Source organism: Schistocerca gregaria, chromosome X (genome assembly GCF_023897955.1).
Source record: "Schistocerca gregaria isolate iqSchGreg1 chromosome X, iqSchGreg1.2, whole genome shotgun sequence".
In the NCBI taxonomy this organism is placed as follows: domain Eukaryota; kingdom Metazoa; phylum Arthropoda; class Insecta; order Orthoptera; family Acrididae; genus Schistocerca; species Schistocerca gregaria.
Genome location: NC_064931.1, coordinates 643,891,715 through 643,914,671, shown reverse-complemented (window position 1 = coordinate 643,914,671; position 22,957 = coordinate 643,891,715). Strand labels below are relative to the sequence as shown.

General features: G+C 40.0%; 1 protein-coding gene across 3 annotated transcripts in view; it reads left to right on the top strand.

Annotated features, from left to right (window-relative positions):
• Positions 1-22,957, top strand: part of LOC126299138 (sodium-coupled monocarboxylate transporter 1-like) — a 332,547-nt gene that overhangs the window by 223,914 nt on the left and 85,676 nt on the right. For all 3 annotated transcript variants that reach the window (XM_049990900.1, XM_049990901.1, XM_049990899.1), the window contains exons 3-4: positions 20,291-20,450; positions 20,657-20,722. In XM_049990900.1, the coding sequence (XP_049846857.1) occupies positions 20,291-20,450; positions 20,657-20,722 (226 nt within the window). The remainder of the gene's footprint in view (positions 1-20,290; positions 20,451-20,656; positions 20,723-22,957) is intronic.

The window sequence follows — 22,957 nt, the reverse complement described above, 5'->3', positions numbered from 1 at the left end:
AAAACAGATCCTATTTCTCAAAAAATGTTCAAAGTGTGTGAATTCCTAAGGGATCAAACTGCTGAGGTTATCGCTCCCTAGACTTAGACACTACTTAAACTAACTTATGCTAAGAACAGCATACACACCCACGCCCAAGGGAGGACTCGAAGCTTCGGTGGGAGGGGCCAGTTCCTATTTCTACTTCAGTTTTTAACTGCATAGACGCTGCTTCTGTGTGGGGTTGTACGTCAGCTATCGTACGACTTAATTGAAACACCCTTGCAGTAGAAATAAATCCGCTGTCATTTCTGACTATTTAGTCAAAAAAAAAACCCTTCAACTTCATTTTTACTTGGGTTTCATCTACAACATTTGACGTGCTTCGATGGAAAACACTTTGCAACAGTTCAAGGGCCTCATGATGAAGTCAGATCTTTGCATACAGAGAATGATGATGGAGAAGAGTAAGATTGGATCTGTGCTGTTGAGAACAATTTTCGTATACCTATTCTGACGATCTAAATCACTCTTCACCAATGGCGAGTCAGGTTGGGTGACATTGCTGATCGCGATCGGTCTGTGGGAGAAGATATTGTGGTACCAGGTGCAACCCACTACTGTCCTAGCATTCCATGCTAATCCATATCAACACAAACACAAGAGCCCCCTGGACACTCATTTTGCGTAGTCGTCCACACATCATGCTAATACACACTGACGATTAATAACAGACCGCAGGACAACAATGGCAAATAAGATTTACTAGAAACTGTTTCAGGATCACAGTGTGTCATCCCTGTATTGACTGCAACAGTCATGTAAACTATGGTATTGGCTTCGACATAATTGATGTTTGTAACAACGGTCATCGTGTTTTAACAATTAGTCACTCATCACTAAGACAGTATTGTAGCAGAGGGTTGCCAGCGCCGACTTCTGTGACCTAGCGGTTCTAGGCGCTTCAGTCCGGAACCACGCTGCTGCTACTGGCGCGTGTTCTAATCCTGCATCGGGCATGGATGTGTGATGTCCTTGATGACCTCAGATGTTAAGTCCCATAGTGCTTAGAGCCATTTGAACCAGGGTTGCTAGAAGGCTGTGTTATTTAGTCATGTAGAGTGCTGTTCACCGTTCCCAATGCCTATATCCACTATTTAAGAATGTTGATAGTACTTCAAAAGTTAACTATGCTAATCACAGTAGATGGCACCCTGTAACAGCCATTACTGTGCGCACTTTCGCATTTGATTCAACAGTTTATAAAGAATACCTTAGCCAGTCAGAACCACCTCTAAAAGAAGCAATGTCAGCTCAGCTTCCTGTGGTGGAAGAAAGTGATGCGCACATTTTTTTCAGTGTCAGCTTTGGTATGTTCGTGTGGTATGGATATTATCCAGATGGTGCCGCTGAGTGGTTCGAGAATCCACCAGCGTCCCTTGACGTGGCAACTACGGTGGCTTCTACCATTCAAGCACGAATTTTTTCATTGCGCTACTCTGCAATTTGGTTCTTTTGCACAAAAAAAGCTGTGTGCACTTTGGGTTCAATAGGAAAAGTGTAACGGATGCTCAGGCCACTACATTAGTGGGGAAAAAAACACGCAAACATTTTCTTCACCTCAATAAATAGTGTACAGAAGTCGATGATTAAACAACAAATTTATTATTTTCAATTTATTTGGTAATATTACTGTAGTGACATTGACTCTACAATAATCATTATATGAAGCCACTCTCTACAGCGATTGTGAGGCAAATGTGATGAGAAAACAAGCTTTCATTTGAAAATTCTTATTCTTTGATAAAGTCTCTTTCTATTGTCTACAAACTTATGGCGATACTGAGATACAACCTGAAGCACGTACAGACACTGAAAAATTTTTTGCACTGTAAAAAATCGCCGGCCACAGTGGCCGAGCGGTTCTAGGCGCTACAGTCTGGAACCGAGCGTCCGCTACGGTCGCAGGTTCGAATCCTGCCTCGGGCATGGATGTGTGTGATGTCCTTGGGTTAGTTAGGTTTAATTAGTTCTAAGTTCTAGGCGACTGATGACCTCAGAAGTTAAGTCGCATAGTGCTTAGAGCCATTTGAATTTGAAGCACGTACAGCTTCTGTTTCTCATTCTTGTAAATAAGTTTAATAATATGTACACAGCGTTTTCGATGTCTTGATTTTCATGCCACTGTGAAGGACATACCACAGGGAAGTCGTCGCTCTAGAAAAATCTGGTAGAATAAATTTTATTAGAAACAAATTGATTAAGCCCATTATTGATAATTTCTGTGACTTGTTTGATTCCTTCTTAAACGTGTTTTTGTCTAATCTAATGACCCTGTCTCAATGCACTAATTAGTTCAGTTTTTCATTCAGATGACTAATACGATGAAAGATGATCTAACTGACAGAACAGGAAACACGTTCAAGAAATGATTTTTCAGGTCTCGTACAACGACACTAGAAATATCACGGACGACAACCTCATACATAAAAGGTTTTGAAAGAATACTGAAATCCAAATATTGGGCTTTGGTTTCAGAAAGGACACAGAATCATGCTTCTGTGTACAGTGATAAGGAATATACAAGTCTCACAAATCACTTTTTATTCTTGCAGTGATTATTCAAATTAATCATGGCACATAAGTGTTTTCAGTTAATAAGTTACCATCTCTCATGACAAACAACATTTGGAGCACTTAAAGATAGTTCATGAGGCTGTGTTTCTCACAGTAGCTTGAACAAAGTGGAGACAACGAGACGTGCTGATTTAATAAAATCGTTCCTTGAGCTTTGATTCCGCTCGACCGCTACGGTCGCAAGTTCGAATCCTGCCTCGGGCATGGATGTGTGTGATGTCCTTAGGTTAGTTAGGTTTAAGTAGTTCTAAGTTCTAGGGGACTGATGACCTCAGAAGTTAAGTCCCATAGTGCTCAGACCCATTTGAACCATTTTTGACCTTTGATTGTCGATTTCCAGTTTGGAATTTTCAAAATTGATTTCAGACCAAGGAATCTGAATTTTTTCCCAAGATTAATATAGAGTCGGCCCTGTATTTCTACAAGTCAGTTTTTACACGAAAACCCATTTAAGAATGATTTCGTATATGTGATGTGGTAAATAAAAGAGTCCTTTCTAATAAAATAAATGAACACCACTCACCGGTTAGTCCTTAGGCCGCTTCCGACTGTTGCCCACAAGGCAGTACGAGGAGCAATTATGATCATGGGACATGTGATCAGCATGTCGCCAAATCCTCCATCTGTTATTGCCAGTATATAAATCCTGATGATGCTACTGCTTCTTTATTCAAGGAGTTTCTCATCTGGCCGCCCTTGGGCTGAGTGGACTCCGTACCAGGCCTCCATACCTCAGGAAAAACCTGAGGAGGTACCTGGAATCGAACCCAGGTGCTTTTGCATCCAAGGTAGTGACGTTAACCTTCTTTTTTTTATCGAATGAAAACGAAAGCCACGTCCAATAATCGAAAACAGAGCAGCAGTCTCGTAATCTAATGCCTTGGCCGCTTTTTTTTCTTTTTTTATGGGAAAATGAGAACTTTATTTCCAAAGATTACAGCATATCAGCAGATAACATCAGAAAGTGAAAATGGTGGAAACTGGTAAGCGGACAGAAGATAGGGACGATGCGAGATTAGAGATGAGCACGTGTGGGGCGCTTTGACTCGATAACAGGGCGGGGAAGGGGGTTGCAGAGTGGGCAGTCTCCATCATCACCAACCAACAGGACGTTGGCAATAAAGGACAGCCAAGGAAGGAGATACTCAGTTGTAATCATGAAATTCCACTGTGTTTCACAGCAGTGGTAGGTAGGGGAGAGGAGAAACGAAGAACAAAAACAATGTAGTAACAGTTGCTGCGTCCACCATGGGCTGGAAGTACCCCTCTACAGCTGCTGTGCCAGCTGTGCCAAGCACACTCCAGCTGAGTAGTGGAATGCACAAATTCCCACGGAGTTAACTGGCGAAACATACTTGGTAGCGTAGATGTCGTTTAATCACCACAGAGCTGCCATTTGTCCCCATCTCCATAAAAGTAGGTGACTGTCCATCAGTTGACCCAGACTAGCGCACGAGACGTGGCTGCAGGGAAACACACGTCCTCTGGGGGAATGGAAGCACACAGTTTCACCACAGATGGAAGGGCACAGAGGAAACAGTCGACAGCTCGCTACCTCAGCATCCACACTTCATGAACACCGGTGCAAGTTTTGCAACAAGCGTTATCATCCACCGAGTGACAGTTGAAGCATAAAGGAGTGTCCAGAAAACCAATTACATGTAAACTCGGGTCAGTGGCGAATTTTTCACAGGTGTCCTGGCACCATGTCACTCGGACTGATGTCAGGTAGATCTGCTGATGAAGGTTGCGCCATACTGCAGTCCACCTTCTTAATGGATACTTGATCTTAACACTGCTGCGAAGTATGCCACACAGTAATTGAACGGATAAATCTTTGAAGCATGGGGGATGTGTGCATGGGAGGCCACATGTACATAAGTTAATGTTCTTGAAGAAGACAGACAGATGTGCAAGTAGGGCCGCAACGTGTCCTAGTGACACCGGTGGGGAGATGGAAGCCATTGCCTAAATATCAAAGAGTTGTTACATGAGTTGGTTTCCTGTGCCCAACCATTCATGGTGTTCAGATGTAAAGCTACATCACGGCACAGGAGGTTGGTGAGCCCAAGTCCCCTGGCCTTTCAGGGCAGGGCGCGTGTGCCGTATTTGACCTTATGAATGATACCAGACAGCAGGAAGTAGCCAATCGCAGCCTGCAGGCTGCGACCAATCGCTGTCGACATCAGAAGGACCTGTGCTATGTTCACAAGCTTGGAAATTACATGGACATTCAGATATTCCACTTGTTACAATACATCAAGAGAACAGAGGCACTGTTGCCAAACAGTCATGCAAGTGACTTGGAGGGCACACTAGAAGTTGACTGCTGTGGTGCGTCAGCTGGTGGACATAAAGATGATACCAAGATAACAGAAACTCTATATGCGCGTTAGAGGTGCCAATTCTTCTCATGTGAGCCCATGGACAACTGGCATCACAGTAAATTTCGACACGCTCAAAGCACTATCCATCATATCCCCGTACGAGGACATCAGATCAAATGTGTGTGTGGTCTCTTCCCGTTAGTGTACTAGCAGGAATAGGTCGTCTGCGTGGGAATAACAATGGAACATCTACTGCCACAGTGTGAATCCTGACAAGTGGACTATGAGATTCCCAATAAGTGGTTCAAGGTGCAAATCTTAGAAGAGCATCGATAGCGGGCATACCTGATGTGAGGAATAGCAGATCAGTACTGGCCTGGCGATATGACCATTAACCTGGACAGGGGAGCAGACGCTAGCATAGAGATCGAGAAGGGTATCAGTAAAGGCAGCTGTACAGCCCATCTGCTCCATGACAGTAGAGAGGTAACCATGTTGCACCTGATCAAAAGCACTGTCAAAATCAACAGCCACCAATGATGCACAAAGATTGCACAAAGCCAATAGAATAATCACATCTCAACATTCACCAATGGCTGTCTGGACGTTGAGGGGTCCACCTCCATTTGTTCAATGGAAATTAATAGTAGGGAGGAGCCGATGGCAACACGCCGCCAGTATATGTGTAAATATCTTGTAGTAGGCGTTAAGTAAGGTTATGGGGCAGAAATGGGCAACCATAATCCCCTGCATTGGGGTGATAATGCGTTAGACAAATGCCAGTAGAACAGTGGCGGCTGCCGTCAACAATTCTTGGAATATTGCATTCAGCCTTGGCACCATCAAATCCTGGAAAGCAAGGGAAAATTTCATAGGGAGACCAGTGATGCAAGGCTACTTCTTTGATTCACCCTTCGCGATCGCATCCTTGATGTCGTCACAATCGACTTCCTCTGTCATGGTTTCCGCCTTAAGTAAAGCGATGGTTTGAGTGATATGGGACACAACCGTCTTCAAATAATGAATTTCATGTTTCTCACAGTGGTAAATGTGACGAAAATGTTCCACAAATCCCACAACGATATCTGACTGATTGTTATCCTGATGCCCCAGCGAGAGATGAGTTCCAACCCAGTTGTTGCCGGTCATACTTCCCATCAGTCATGATGTGGTGGACTGAGGGTTCCTCCTGCCACGCTGTATCTTGACAGCAGGTCCTAACGACCACTCCCTGCAATCCTCGATGGGTCAGCGCCATTATGTGAGCCTTGATCCTGTTCCAGTCCATGTGAATGGCTGCAGAGGTCGGTTGCATGTCAAAGTCATGGCGCACCACGAAGTAGTAGTCTGCTACATGGCGGTTTCATGCAGACACCTCCCTGCTAAACTGCATCAAGACTCGCCATGTCACAGGCTTGGCACACTCCAGCCACCATGCTATCATCATCAGATATTCTGTCCAGACCTCCATTGCATGCCACTAGCAGTCAGAATTGAAAAGGTGCATTGTGTTTATTTTCCATGGCAGATGACTGTGAAACACCACCTGTGTGGGAGGAGGATGGTGGTGACGTAGGCACAGTGATCTGAGATCACCTAGGGCCAGCATTCTGCATCTTGAATAGCACCAATGAGCCAATGGGAGACATAAATCCTATCCAGGTTGCTTGCAGAGTGGCCCATCTGATATGTATAGCTCTGTGCATCACAATGTCTAATCTCCCAAGTGTTGTAGACGGATAGGATGTGGATGACGAAGCACAGTTCCCAGCAGGCGCTGAAGTGTGGTTGTTGATCCTGCCAGTTTAAAACACAATTGAAGTAGCTGCCAGGCAGACATGGTTTTGCAGCGACCAAGAAAGAGTGGTGTGATCTCCTCAGAGTAAACCTGTGCTCTGTCCCTTCTACAGCCACAACCAGACTGGGTGTGCATATTTACAATGCGGGTGCTCATCATGGTAAGTGCCATGCTCCTTGTGGATGGCAGATACACGGCATCCTCAAATGATAACCCCTCATGAATATGTGGGACCACTACGCATCCTAGGCCCTCAAGAGAACTGTAAGAGGCATAACCCACGACATCTGGCAGGGCGGCCAAACACACCTCCTGAAGCAGCACAACATCATTGTTGAATGCCCAAATCATTTCCCTCAGAATTTGGAGTTTTACCCAGGTATTAATGTTAATCGTAGCCACACAGTACATCTATAGATGTGGCACATCATGTTGGTGGATTGTGCCAGCAAGAATCAGAACAGGGGCAGCTGGCAGTGCTACGAGCCAGGTTCCCTTGGAATCCACCATTGCTGCTATGCTCTGCTGTGGGCGCTGGAGCCTCCTGCACAGGCGCGTCCTCATTCGAGGAAACGAGGAAACTGTGGCAGTCATCGAAAAGGCTCAGGCGCTGACTTCAGAGGATCTGGGGCATTCGCTGAGCAAATTGGCGTCTGTATTGAATGTCAGCTGTGAACAATGGGTCGGATGGCAGAGGAGAACCTCATACGAGCCATTTAGTACAAAACTGGACCTCGGATAATGTTTACAGGTCCTGGTCAAAGGAGTTCTGGCCCCCAAATAGTCCGGATTTGAACCTCCTCAACTATTATGTTTGGAGCATAGTCGAAAGGGTTACCAATAAGACAAGGCACCCTAATGTCGCATCTCTATGCACTGTTATCGAAGGAGCATTCGCGAATATGGACAGCGCTGTTTTAAGGAGTGCTTGCTATCACTTCAGGACAAGATTGGAGGCAGTCATTGTGGCTGAAGGAAGTTACATCGAGTAATATTACTCTTGTAAGATACCATTACTTATATGTAAAAGGATTTTCGTTTTCACTTGTATTTTGTTTTAATGAAATCGCTTTTTAAAAAAAAGTTTCATTCGTCTGGATTTAAGTACCGCACCCTGTATACGACACTAATAAGTCTGGAAATCTGTATCCCAAGTATGTCTAATTGTGGTACCTATGCTTCATCATGGAGGAAGCACTCTGCCTCCAGTGTTTTTGGTCTGGCATATTCATTATTAAAGGTGAATCGAAGTGTTGCTTTCCTAAGGTGATTGACCACATTCTTGTGTACAATCAAAATGGTTCAAATGGCTCTGAGCACTATGGGATTTAACATCTGAGGTCATCAGTCCCCTAGAACTTAGAGCTACTTAAACCTAACTAACCTTAGGACATCACATACATCCATGCCCGAGGCAGGATTCGAACCTACAACCGTAGGAGCAGCGCAATTCCAGACTGAAGCGCCTAGAACCGCTTGGCCACAGCGGCCGGCTGTGTGTACAATCAAGCAGAGTCTAAGTCCGCAAGGTAAACAAGGCTGGCTACACATGTCGCAGGCAGAAACTGAGGGCATGTCTGCACTAGTCTGCTGTGAAGGCCACACAGGGGTCCCCTTAGGTCCCTACATTACAAAAAAAACCAGGAAATCATAATAACACTTTTATTCGCCACAGTAAATAGTGTACAAAAGTAGATAATTAAACAATAAATTTATTACTTTCAATTTATTTGTTAATGCTAGTGTATTAACTATGGTACCACAATTGGCAATATACGAGGTGTGATTGGAAAGTTTTAAGAATGGATCCACTACTGCTTTTTGGTTTGGTGAGCAGGTACACGGAGGGTGGGGAGAGAGTCATTGCCATGTCCTTGAACGCCCTCTGACAGGAAACTGCGTTTACTTTATTCAGTTTGTTGTGGCAGCTGGTTGAGAGTGGGTCTGTGAGGGCTTACTGCTGGATTCTGTCCGCGTGAAAATGGACGTTAAAACGGAGCAACGAGTTTGTGTGAAATTTTGTTTTAGAACGGGGAAATCAGCTTCTGAGACTTACGAACTATTAAAAACAGCTTTTGGATTTAATTGTATGAGCCAGTCAAATGTTTTGTCTGGGCCAAACGATTTAAAAATGGTCACAAATCATTTGCAGATGAACCACAGTCCGGCCATCCTTCCACCTCAAAAACGAATGAAAATGTTGTGAAAGTTCGCGAATTAGTGCGCTCTGAATGTAGACTTACTATGAGGGAGATGGCTGGTGAACTTAATTTAAGTTTCTATGCAGTTCAATCAATTTTAACTGAAGATCTGAACATGCATCGAGTATACGCAAAATTCATTCCCAAAGTGTTGTCAAGTGACAAGAGACAATACCGACTTGAAGTGTGCCAAGAACTGATTAATCGGACTAAAATTGACCCGAACTTGTTAAATAGGGTAATTACAGGTGAAGGATCGTGGGTATATGGATATAATCCTGAAACCAATGCATAGTCTTCGCAGTAGGAGACTCCAGGTTACCCACGACCGAAAGAATTACGGCAAAGTCGGTCGAAGGTGAAGACAATGTTGGTGATGCTTTTCGATTCTACCGAAATTTTGCATCATGAATTCACCTCTGAAGGACAGACAATTAACCAGGAATACTAAAAATGTGTCCTTCAGCGTTTGCGCATAAAGATGAGGAAGAAAAGGCCTGCCTTGTGGTTCAAATGGCTCTGAGCACTATGGGACTTAACATCTATGGTCATCAGTCCCCTAGAACTTAGAACTACTTAAACCTAACTAACCTAAGGACATGACACAACACACAGTCATCACCTGCCTTGTGGAAAGACATGAGTTGGGTGCTACACCATGACAGTGCTCCAGCTCATTGTGCCTTTTCCATTGTTGAATTTTTTACCAAATTCAAAATTCCTGTGCTTCCACAACCACCATATTCCCCTGATTTCGCCCCTGCGGACTTCTACCTGTTTCCTAAACTGAAATTTTCACTGAAAGGGAAGCGATTTGACTCAATTAAAGACATCCAGGCAAATACGGAGAGCGTCCTTAACATACTTCAGGAAAAAAATTTCAAGAATGTTTCCAAAAGTGGAAACACCGTTGGAGTCGGTGTGTTCAGTCGGAAGGGGACTATTTTGAAGGAGATGCATCACAGCAGCACGTAAGTACCACCATTGTACAATTACAAGCCCATTCATAAAACTTTACAATCACATCTCGTATAAAGCTACTCTCTACAGCGATTGTGAGGTAGGACTTGTTTGATTCCTTTTTGAACCTGTTTCTCTAATCTAATAACTCTGTCTCATGATTCAATGCACTAATCAGTTCAATATTTCATTCAGATGACTAATACAGTGAAAGATGATCTGAATAACAGAAGAGGAGACAATTTCCATAAATGATTTTTCAGTTTTTATAAGGCCACACCAGAAATACCACAAACGACAACCTGATACATACACAGTTTTGAAAGGTGCTTTGGTTTCAAAAAGGACACAGAACCGTGCTTCTGTAGGCTTATACACTAATAAGGAACACAGAAGGCTCGCTAATCACTTTTCCTTCTTGTTGTGATAATTCAAATTCATCACGGAACATAAGTATTTTCAAGTAACAACTCCAGACAGACAGCACTTGGAGCACTTAAAGATAGTTAATGACATATTGTTTCTTAAAATATCTTGAAGAAAATGGTTGAAACGAGATATGCTGACTTAATTAAAGTGTTCTCTGAGCTTTAATTGGTGAATTCCAGTTCGGATTTTTTAAAATCAGTTTCAGTCCAAGAGATTTGATTTTTTTATTTTTTTATTTTTTTATAGTTTCTACAACTCAGCTTTTGCACGAAAATCCGTTTGAAAATAATTTCGCATACCTGATATGATAAACACAGGAGACATGTTTAATAAAATAAATAACCACGTCTCACAGATTCGTCGTTAGTCCTGGTATGACTGTTGCCTACAAGGCAGTACGCGGAATGATTGTGATCAAGGGAAATATGATCAGCATGTCGCCAACCCCTCCAGCTGTTACTGCTTGTAGATGAATCCTAATGGTGCCTTTGCTTCTTTATACAAGCAGCTTCTCACTTGATCTCACAAGTGCTGAGTGTACAATTTACCAGATCTCCACACCTCAGAAAAAATGTGAAGATGTACCTGGAATCGAACCCGGACGCTTATGCATCAAAGGCAGTGACGTTAACGACTTTTTTTTATATTTTTTAGCGAATACTTTTTTGTCAAATCATCCACTGGGCGCTCTTCACTAAGGAAATGATACGTGTTGTAAGGAAAAGAGAAAAAAAGAAACTTCGACATGGTGGGTGAGTATAAGAGCGATCCGCTTTGGAGCTTCTGCCTCTGGGCACGCTGTCTCACAGAAATGGAGCAGATAACTGTTACGCCATGGTCACTGTATGCCTGTTCATCGTGTTTAACATCAGCTTCTCATACCCGGATTGTTCCAATTGCATGGAGGATCTCGTAACAGACTCCCCAGGAAATTATAAAAATATTTTTGATATTTTGGGTTGTGCACAATCGTCATATGTCGTTCATGCATATGGTTCAAGAAGTCCGGCACAGTCTTTGGGGCGTCACGAAGGAGATAATGCACCGTTTTGACTACTGATCATATCATTGTGTTCGGCTTGGCTCTTGGGTAGTAAATCTTCAATGTTTATTACAAATAGACAATCTTTGCAGTTATTATCAAAGTAAAAGGTATTTATTAAAGTAACAAAATAAATTATATATTTTTCAAAATTATAGATGTTATGCTACGACATTGAAGTAACACAATGTCGACTGGTAAGTTAATAGAGAAATTGTTGGCAATTCTCATGAATGATTTTAAAAAGATTTCACAAACCAGAAATAAAAAGGAGGGGGGATGTTTTACAAGTTTTTAGAATATATGTAGGAACAGCTTTGGTCATCAACTTCGACCGTAGATACTAGTAGACTGGCCTTGCTGTACAGAAGCTATAGTGCTGGTGTGGCTCCAACATAAACCACGTGACTTGGCAAAACGTGGCGTGATTTCAAATCAGCGGTCTGCCATCCTATGCTTGTATCGAATTTAACCCACATTTCTCAATTGACTGTCAAACGCTTCCAACAAAAATTACTTTTTCATTTGCGAAAGATTATGTCAGAACTACATTTGACCTGGATTTGTTCACATTACCATTTATAAAAACTAACAAATAGATCGAACGCCCCTCTGGTGGGCAGTGGGATGAAATTACTATAAACTATCAATTAAAGTAAAATGTCGTTAAAATTCTTTTAAACAGTAAGAGTGGACTCGTGTCAAAACTGTAAATATTGGATTCGCCGTATTTCGAGCTCTAGTCACTTATAAAAGAAAATGGGATATGGGAATTATGTCAACTATAGGTGCCAAAATTTTCGACTTTAGGAGCAGGTCCATTTTAGAGTATCAATTTTAGAAGCACTTCAAAGGTTCAGTTCCTATTTTTACAAAAGTTTAAACTATCAGTTTAAAAAAATGATATTTTAGATGAAAGGTGAGACTTTGAAGTTTCAGAAACTAATTTTGGGGTCTACATTTATTTAATAGTATTAGAAGGTAGAAAAACATTCTCTTAATGTGTCGACTATAGGTGCTCTTACTTTATTTTAATCTCACTTGTATATACAAAAAGGCGCGTATGTGGAGATGGCTTAAAGTTTTTCCGTTTCAGGGCCTGTATCCAAAGCTACCTTCGGTTTTCATTCTTAGGAAACCTATGAGTAGGGACGAGAAACAGTTATACTTATTTCTGTAACCGAATTATCACAGATACTTTCCAAAATGTAATATGAGTCTGACTTTACAGGCATCACTTTCAACACTTTAATTTACGTGATACTCTGTTTCAAGTAAAAAAAAAAAAAAACATATAAAAGTCATTTCAGCAGATTTCAATAAACGCATCTGCACTATCATAGAAACACACGTGAAATGTAATGCCATTTCCCCTGACAAAACGCTGAGTACAGCCATAAGCGCAACACGAAACAACCATGTTTTGCCAACATTCACGTGACTTTCACCCAGAGATGTTGGAGCCACGAAAATGACGTCAGGGGTAGTCTATTATATTTATGGTTGAAGGTCATCAACAGCATACCAGTGCCAACAGCCAGGATATCAAGGCCAAGTTACAACAGATGTGAGCTGGTTTGCCTCAGAAGAGGATCAGCAGCTTTATGACAACCTTTCCAACTGAATGAACGCATGCGTCCAGCCCAAAGTACCCTCCTGTGGCCAGCAGTGCCTGGTGATTTGGCACACATAGTGCATCAGCTTCGATGTAGGCACTCCATCAGACTTGACAGCCAGCTCGTTGTGTTTGCTCAGTGTCTTCTTAATTAGAACTAGAACTGGTTTCCAAGATTTGCTGAGACTATAGCCACAGTTGCAGTGTGTATGTCAGAGTCCTCCCTGATGATGCTGTTCCAGTATTTTGATATTTGTGCTAAAATCTTTGTGCATTTGTATTCGATCTTGTGAATTCTGACAAACAGTGCACTGAAACTGTTGACCTTTTAGAATACATCAGTCAAATGTGCTGCTGGTGTTCTCTGCAGCAATCTTTGATGTTGTGCACTGTTTGCTCAATATATATTTTGCCACATCCACATAGAGTCTAGTACAACCCAGTCTTCCATAAAATGGGATCACAGCTCATGCTACCCAGTAATTCCTGTGTTTTATTGGATGAGCAGAAGTTGGTTTTCACTCAGTGATTTTTTTGTTCATTTGGTTCAAATGGCTCTGAGCACTATGGGACTTAACATCTGAGGTCATCAGTCCCCTAGAACTTAGAACTACTTAAACCTAACTAACCTAAGAACATCACACACATCCATGCCCAAGGCAGGATTTGAACCTGTGACCATAGCAGTCGCACGGTTCCGGACTGAAGCACCTACAACCGCTCGGCCACTGTGGCCGGCGATTTTTTACTGTGCAAAAAGTTTTTCACAATAGCTTGCTGGAGCATGGTATAAAGGCTGTGGCAAACCATATGCTTCACCACTGCCAAGAATATGAGTAGCAGTCATAGCGTACTGTTTGTATGAGACTCATGTGATGGAATACAAATGTATCAAGAATTTAGCACATACTGGGAGAGCATCATTAGACAGGCCATTAAAAAAATGAATCAAACACAATCTCATCAACCAGGACTGCAGCAATAATCCCAGCAAGGTTTGCAAATCAGCACTGGGTCTAATTAAGAAGATACCCAGCAAACACAATGAGCTCATGACCAGGACAGATGCAGTGCCTACATCCATGTTGCTGCAGTCATGGTGCTCCATCAGGTTCTGCCAGCCACAGCTGGAGCAGCCCATGGGGGGAGGGGATAAAAGTCAGCCATAGGTCCCCGGAGATCACTGGGAGAAACTAAATAAGCACTTTGAAACTAGTAATTTTGTAGGTAGATAAGTATTATAGTTATTCCAATAATGATCATTATTTCAGCAATAGCCATCTATTAAGTAACAAGCCATAACTGGTAGCCCACATCTCGTGGTCGTGCGGTAGCGTTCTCGCTTCACACGCCCGGGTTCCCGGGTTCGATTCCCGGCGGGGCCAGGGATTTTCTCTGCCTCGTGATGGCTGGGTGTTGTGTGCTGTTCTTAGGTTAGTTAGGTTTAAGTAGTTCTAAGTTCTAGGGGACTGATGACCATAGATGTTAAGTCCCATAGTGCTCAGAGCCATTTGAACCATAACTGGTAGAATTACAAATGTGATGGATACAGTATGGCCTGATGTCTCAAATGAGTGCATTACTTAGATTAGTCCATTCTGGGTAAACGACTAAGGAGTTCAGTTGTCTGTAATTCAAGCTATTTTTGATACTAATTGGACCTTGGTCCATTCAGAAGCACATTAGTTAAAATTAGAAGAATTCTATATCTGATAACATGCAGTAGCTAACCATTGTCTGTTCAGTTCAGAAAAACTGATGTGTCACTGCTGTTTACCCTTCTCTATATGATTATGGTATAAGGGACACTCACATGTCCAGTGGTAGTTTGTACAAAAAGAGGCAGTGTAGCAATCTATCATCATAAGCCTTTCGAAATTAATCGGAGTGAGAGGAGAGAGGGATGAGAATTCTCAGTATATATTATGCAGTCATATAAGTCACAGGTTCTGCAAGTTTGCTGTGAAACAATATTACAATACCGTACAAAGAGAGTTTAAAGATTTTGTCAGCAGTAAAAGTGCAAAAAATTAAAATATAAGCAGATGGGATTCATTGTTCTGTACATCAAGAAACACTTTGTGCTGACATTGCAAGCAGGTAGCATGTGAAGAAATTGGTGATATGAATGGTAAAATTTCTGAAGTTGCACACATCATTCCGTTGCCTATTTGATTTTATTTATTTATTTATTCATGTCCCATAGATCCAGTATACAAGAGAATTGTATAAATGTGGAACGAGTCATATTTATACATGAGAACAGTAGCCTATTTATAGGTGCTAATAAACACAAATTGCAGTATGTGTAAAGGAACAACATATGTTAACAATTACAAGCTTAGACACTTCCTAAAGTGAAACACAGGTATGAAACAATACAATAATGAATTACAATTATTCCATATTAAGTTATAACTTTTCTAGAAGTGTAGTACATTGTTATTCTGATATAGGTCATCATGTTCAGTTACAAAGTGGCAACAGCAAATATTACAAGTCGATGTGCCATATCTGACTTACAGTTGTTGTTGTTGTTGTAGTCTTCAGTCCTGAGACTGGTTTGATGCAGCTCTCCATGCTACTCTATCCTGTGCAAGCTTCTTCACCTCCCAGTACCTACTGCAACCTACATCTTTCTGAATCTGCTTGGTGTATTCATCTCTTGGTCTCCCTCTACGATTTTTACCCTCCATGCTGCCCTCCAATTCTAAGTTGGTGATCCCTTGTTGTCTCAGAACATGTCCTACCAACCGATCCCTTCTTCTTGTCAAGTTGTGCCACAAACTTCTCTTTTCCCCAATCCTATTCAATACATCCTCATTAGTTATGTGATCTACCCATCTAGTCTTCAGCATTCTTCTGTAGCACCACATTTCGAAAGCTTCTATTCTCTTCTTGTCTAAACTATTAATTGTCCATGTTTCACTTCCATCCGTGGCTACACTCCATACAAATACTTTCAGAAACGACTTCCTGATACTGAAATCTATACTCGATGTTAACAAATTTCTCTTCTACAGAAAAGCTTTCCTTTCCATTGCCAGTCCACATTTCATATCCTCTCTACTTCGACCATCATCAGTTATTTTGCTCCCCAAATAGTAAAACTCCTTTACTACTTTAAGTGTCTCATTTTCTAATCTAATTCCCTCAGCATCACCCGACTTAATTCGACTACATTCCATTATCCTCGTTTTGCTTTTGTTGATGTTCATCTTATATCCTCCCTTCAAGACACTATCCATTCTGTTCAACTGCTCTTCGAAGTCCTTTGTTGTCTCTGACAGAATTACAATGTCATCGGCAAACCTCAAAGTTTTTATTTCTTCTCCATGGATTTTAATTCCTACTCTGAATTTTTCTTTTGTTTCCTTCACTGCTTGCTCAATATACAGATTGAATAACATCAGCGAGAGGCTACAACCCTGTCTCACTCCCTTCCCAACCACTGCTTCCCATTGATGTCCCTCAACTCTTGTAACTGCTATCTGGTTTCTGTACAAATTGTAAATAGCCTTTCGCTCCCTGTATTTTACCCCTGCCACCTTCAGAATTTGGAAGAGAGTATTCCAGTCAACATTGTCAAAAGCTTTCTCTAGGTCTACAAATGCTAGAAATGTAGGTTTGCCTTTCCTTAATCTAGCTTCTAAGATAAGTCGTAGGATCAGTATTGCCTCACGTGATCTTCCCCGAGGTCGGCTTCTACTAGTTTTTCCATTCGTCTGTAAAGAATTCATGTTAGTATTTTGCATCCGTGACTTATTAAACTGACAGTTCAATAATTTTCACATCTGTCAAAACCTGCTTTCTTTGGGATTGGAATTATTACATTCTTCTTGAAGTCTGAGGGTATTTCACCTGTCTCATACATCTTGCTCACCAGATGGTAGAGTTTTGTTAGGACTGGCTCTCCCAAGGCCGTCAGTAGTTCTAAGGGAATGTTGTCTACTCCCGGGGCCTTGTTTTGACTCATGTCTTTCAGTGCTCTGTCAAACTCTTCACGCAGAATCATATCTCCCATTTCATCTTCATCTACATCCTCTTCCATTTCCATAATATTGTCCTCAAGTACATCGCCCTTGTATAGACCCTCTATATACTCCTTCCACTTTTCTACTTTCCCTTCTTTGTTTAGAACTAGGTTTCCATCTGAGCTCTTGATATTCGTACAAGTGGTTCTCTTTTCTCCAAAGGTCTCTTTAATTTTCCTGTAGGCAGTATCTATCTTACCCCCAGTGAGATCAGCCTCTACATCCTTACATATGTCCTCTAGCCATGTCTGCTTAGCCATTTTGCACTTCCTGTTGATCTCAGTTTTGAGACGTTTGTATTCCATTTTGCCTGCTTTTTTTACTGCATTTTTATATTTTCTCCTTTACAGTATAAGAGTGTTTATGCCAAAGAACTCAGCAACAGAGTAAAAAGAGTGTTCCACAAGATATTCTTTTAATTTACTTTTAAATGTGGTATTACACTAGTAAGATTTCTTATGTACGTAGGAAGTGCATTAAACACCATTTTGCTTGAGTAGTGTACACTTTTTTTGTACTAGGCTCAAGTTTTTTCCATCCACATGCAAGTTGTGTTTTGATCTTGTGTCATAGTCATGATAGTCACTGTTGGTTTTGTGCTTGGGTTCAAGCTGTTTCAAGGAAACACAAATTTTCCCTGCAGGGGCCCTATATATTGTCACTACTATAACTGACATATTATCAGCAAAAATTTAATATCTACAGTCTTCAAAATGAAAATCTTCACAATACATACTTAAGTGATTTATGAGCTATACCCACTTTGAGGTACATTGCAGTACCACCTTCCTCTCTATTTTCTCTACAGTAACCATCAGCTAGGACATAACCCTCCAACTGAAGCATCAACAAGGTAGACTTTACAAGGTGTTCTGTGAAACACAGTAAATGCGCTTGGGCCAGGGAGTAATTTTCATTTATATTGAGAGCCAAAAGCTCCACTTTATCTCTAAGTCTCCTGATGTTTTGGTGGAATATACATATTCATCATTCATAATAGATTTTAAGTTACAGTGTTTGGGGTTTAAATAAATGGCTCTCAAAACGTAAGGATATGTACTTGATTTACTGACAGGCTCCTTCTTATAGGCTATGTCTGTGCACACATTACTTACAGATTGACCAGAGTGTTGCCATGTTTCTTGTTGCACTGATCCCATAAAAAATTGTCACTTGGACTATCAGCTCTTCCATCCCTTTTGCTTTTAATTAGTGATAGTGTTGGACAGACTGCTGGTGATGAGTTGGTTACTACTTTTCAGTGGCTGGTTTTGTTTAATTCCACACTATCATGTTGCTTCTTGTACATAGAAAAATCCTGTTGATTGTAATGTAGGATGATAGGGTCCCTGGTTTTATGTAGTTCACTACAAAGTTCCACTACCTGGTTCACTAATGTGAGCCTTCCATTTGTGTTGCAACAGCTTTCAATGGAACTGAACAAAGAGTATGGAGACTTTATATATTAGTCAAAAGTATATTGGGTAGGTCAAGGACATGCGGGGAACATTTTTTTTTTAATTTGAAACTCACTATTGTCGACTTTATGAAGGAAAAATGAGGGCAGCAACAAAAATTAGAATATCTGGAATTGATTGTAGACACAGTACTTTATGCTGACTTGAGGGCACACTGCCCACAGTAAAACACTGCATGATGAGAAACAACTTCTTTCTGATCTGTTGCAGATGCATTTAAAAAGAAAATACTATTATAGACGGAACACATTCTGACACACATAGTTCAGTTCCCTAACCTCAGTGCCATTAAAGGACAGGTAAGGTTTTGAGAAACCATTATGGGCGTGAAATAATTACAACGATAGTTTCCTAAATGTTTTGGGGACAGTGTCAATCTTACATCTATTTTCAGGCTGTTTTTGAAACTGTTTGCCATTTCAGTTGAAAGCACCCCTGTGCATGTGCAGATGTAACTGATTGACTTGCAACTTGAGTGTGAAAATCTGTGAAACCGTTTTCATCTGTCAATGTGTACATAGTTTGTACTAGATAAAAATTATCTTGTATTTTCAACACACCAAAGGTAATTAAATACTACTGAAAATTTACTTTTTTTCCGCTGTATATTGCTGACAAATGTGAAACTTATTACGAAGTCATATGCAGTGTGACTGCACTGCCATTTAAATGCAGTATGTTTGTGGTATCCCCCCCCTCTCCCCTCCAAGTGCAAACAGAATGGTGTGGCGATAGTGGAAATCTATAGCAAGGCTCAGCATGATTCATGAGCTGAACTCTTGGCTACCTCTGCTGAAATGAAAAAAACCAACAAATGTTTTCTCTTTGATCAATTACAATTAAATAATGGAGCACATGAGACAGCAAATGTGAATCCTAATCATTTCTGATGTCTGTTAACTATACAGAAACATTATAATCATATGTCAGTGATTTCTTGCTGCAATGCAGCTACCCATATATTTTAAGAAATGCTGATTACAATTTGCTGATACTAATTTCTGACACCGAAGGTTTGATTCTGTGCTACGAACATCACAATATATTTCTACAGTACAGCTGTGTCACATTAATGACATTCTGGAAAACAGTGCCACTACTGCATAATGGCATATGCAGCTGCAGCAAGACTGGCATGTTGTTATTTAGAATAATCTTTGTAATTTCTAAAGTGGAATGTGTTGTCTTTCTGCTTGCTATATTTCTTGGATGAATGATCAGATCCTTAACAATATTTTTTCTCTTTCACACTCAGCAACTATTAGTTGCATTGAAGTTTGTGTGATTAATATAAAATTACCAATATTTTTCAAGATATGTAATGATTAGCATGATTTCCAACTGCAGGAGATATGCCAATTTTATGACCAAAGAAAGTGGATGAATTGTTAGATATGAACATCAGGATAAAAAGCACTTGTATTAACAAAAAGAATCTCATTGTATCATAGTTCCTTATGCTGAAAAATAAGTTTTTTTAATGGATTCAATAGTGTCAAAGCAGTAGATAATATCAGAATACAATTCTTTACATGCAGATTTTCAAAATGGTCATCCAAACAGCAATATGCAAGGATTATATATTTCTAATAAGATACAGCTTCTATTACAGCAATGAATAAATAATAGCTTGGCCTCCTCCCTCACAGAAGTGTAACTCCAATTGTCAGAAGCTCTTAATCCCTAGTGTATTTTTGTTGAAATTCTTTCTTGTACATAAAAAATGTTATTTTGACTAATCATTTGTCTAATAGATATGCTATGTGATACTAGTCATTTTCTTGCTACAGCTTTCTGTCCTCAATAACATTAATGGGGCAACCAGCAGAAGTGTACCTTTTTGGCCCACAGCTGTGGTTGTTTGGAATTGCCATGCTACTCAGTATTCCAGCAGTGTGCTACATTTTTATTCCATTTTACCACAGAATTAAATGTACGTCAGCTTATGAGGTAAGCACAAAAGCTAATATGTATACTTATATTTTGTGTATGAAGTGAATATGAGATATTACTATCTCATATTCACTTCATACACAAAATATAAGTATACATATTAGCTTTAAGTAATACCATAAAGTAAACTTTCATGAATAAACTAGATTTATTAAACTTTCCAGCATCTTTATATTTCTTATGTAATTGCATTACTTTTGCAGTACTTTGGGACAAGATTCCACAAAAATGTGCAGCTCCTTGCATCTGTTCTCTTCACAGCTCAGATGGTAAGCCAGTAGCAGAAATAACTGCATTGCCAATTCTCACTCTTTTGTAATATTGTTTTTGTAGTAATTTTACCATCATCTTTGTTTGTTTGGACAATATACTTTGGAAGAAATAAAAATTCATCTTTGGTGTGAAGTGAAAGAAATGCGTTTTCAGATATGTGAAGTAAATTTTTATCATAATATTCTCTTTATTGTTTGTAGTCACAAGCAATTTCTGTAATTCTGAGTGTTATGGCCATAGACATATACTAGTGTACCATAATACACTGCAAAAAAATTCATAATGTTTTCCACTTTTTGAAATTTACAGATTTATACGAAGCTTCTCTATTGGGTGTAGTGTAACCATTTAATGTGAGGTACTGTGCAAAACTGTTACAGACATGTGATAGTGCAACTCCTGTTCTAGGAGTTGCTGACAATGATGAGCAAACTACAAGAGTGGAAAGAGGGGAATGAGTTGTGTTGCAACAGATGACTCAGTTAAGAAAGTGGTTGATCATTCAAGACAGCAGAGAAACAAACAGGAAAAGAACACTAAAATCAACAAGAGAAATCTGTACTCACAAGAATATGTCTTGCCTGGAATATAGGAACACAAAACATATGGGCCTTTAGATTACTCAGACAATGAAGATATTAAAGGTCAAAATCAGAACAATGAAGAAATTATCATGCCGAATGTTCAAAAAAGTTACATTTCACTAGGTTTCACTTGGATGATACCAGTTCACCATATTGGTAAAGTTACCATGAATGAGGTTGATTATGGTGACAAAGAAGTAACATTTCTCCACAGGGAAGCCAAAAATCCAAATGTATTTGCACACTGTTATGTAACTGATACAACATAGGTGTCAGAAGAAAGTGTAGTAATGATTTTAACAAAAGTTGTTTCCATGAGGAAAACCAAAAGGTGGCATGGCATGGGGAAAACCAAAATGCAGCATGGATTCCTCAAATTTGATGTCAACCTAAAAAGTTCTAATTTTCATTGAATATTGAGGAAAAACCTGAAATTACTGTCAAAGAGTCTAAATATTAATTTTGTCTTAACTTAAGCTTGTGTTTTGAAGTAATTGAATAATACAAGTAATGCTAACATGCATATAGTTTCTCATGCTTTTTACACTGTTATTCAGTAGGAACTAATCACTGTAATCTCTGCTTTGTACTAGAGCACACTGCAACAGTTTACTTTCATACTTAATAGTCTCAATAAATACACCAATTTCAAAGGTGCTCTCAGTTTGTGAGCTTTAAATGTATATTAAGGGATCCTTAAAGAAAAATACATAAAGAAAAACATCTTCAAAAATATGTTTTTCAAAATTTAAGAAAATAACTTTTTGTTACACTTTGCATCCCCTTTCCCTAGATCAAACTTAAAGCTTATTTTAATAACCTGGTGAATTATACTTTTCTGTATTTAAATGTTTTGTTAAATTTGTTGATAATACCTGATATTACAATAAATTTTAGTAAATAAGTAGACCATCTCATAATAATTAAACTATCTCCACACAATTTAATATCAGTAAATACATTTAGAACAGGGGTGGCAAAGAATTCAGTTTATGAACCATGCCCCAACAGGAATGCCATAGTGCTTAGGCTTGCTGTGCATTTCCCCACTGCCATGCCATGCTGTCTGAGGACTTGAAGGAGGAAGAGGGGGAAACTGCAAATGCACCACGTTTAAGTGGCACTGTAGTTACACTGCATGTTACTGGGTATTATATTCACATTTCTCAACAATTTAGATAAGGGAAAAAAGAAATTTTCAGTCTTATTTAACTTTTTTTGGAACATTTAAGTCATAAAATAATTTTTATCTGGTAGAAACTGTTGGAATATGGACTGATGCAGACAGTTTCACAAATTTTTGCACTCATGCTGCCATGCAGTTGGACTTATTTAGTTTCCACTATTGAGAAAAGATCTTTTATACGAATATATCAATCAAAATATTGTAGCACTTTTGCAACCTCATTATGGAGATGTGCAAACCCTACCTGAGGAATGCAATGTAGACATCCTGGACAGTTTTGGCATAAAAGAATTTGTCATTAAAATGGCGTACCAAATAAATATAAGTGGACCAGCGTAACGTACAAAAAAGACAGAAAGAAGCATTATAATAAGACAGAAAGTGAATTTTTTATTATAGGTGACTCATTTTTGAAAAACATAATCGTACCAAACTCCGAAATTGACGTTCGGCCTGGAATC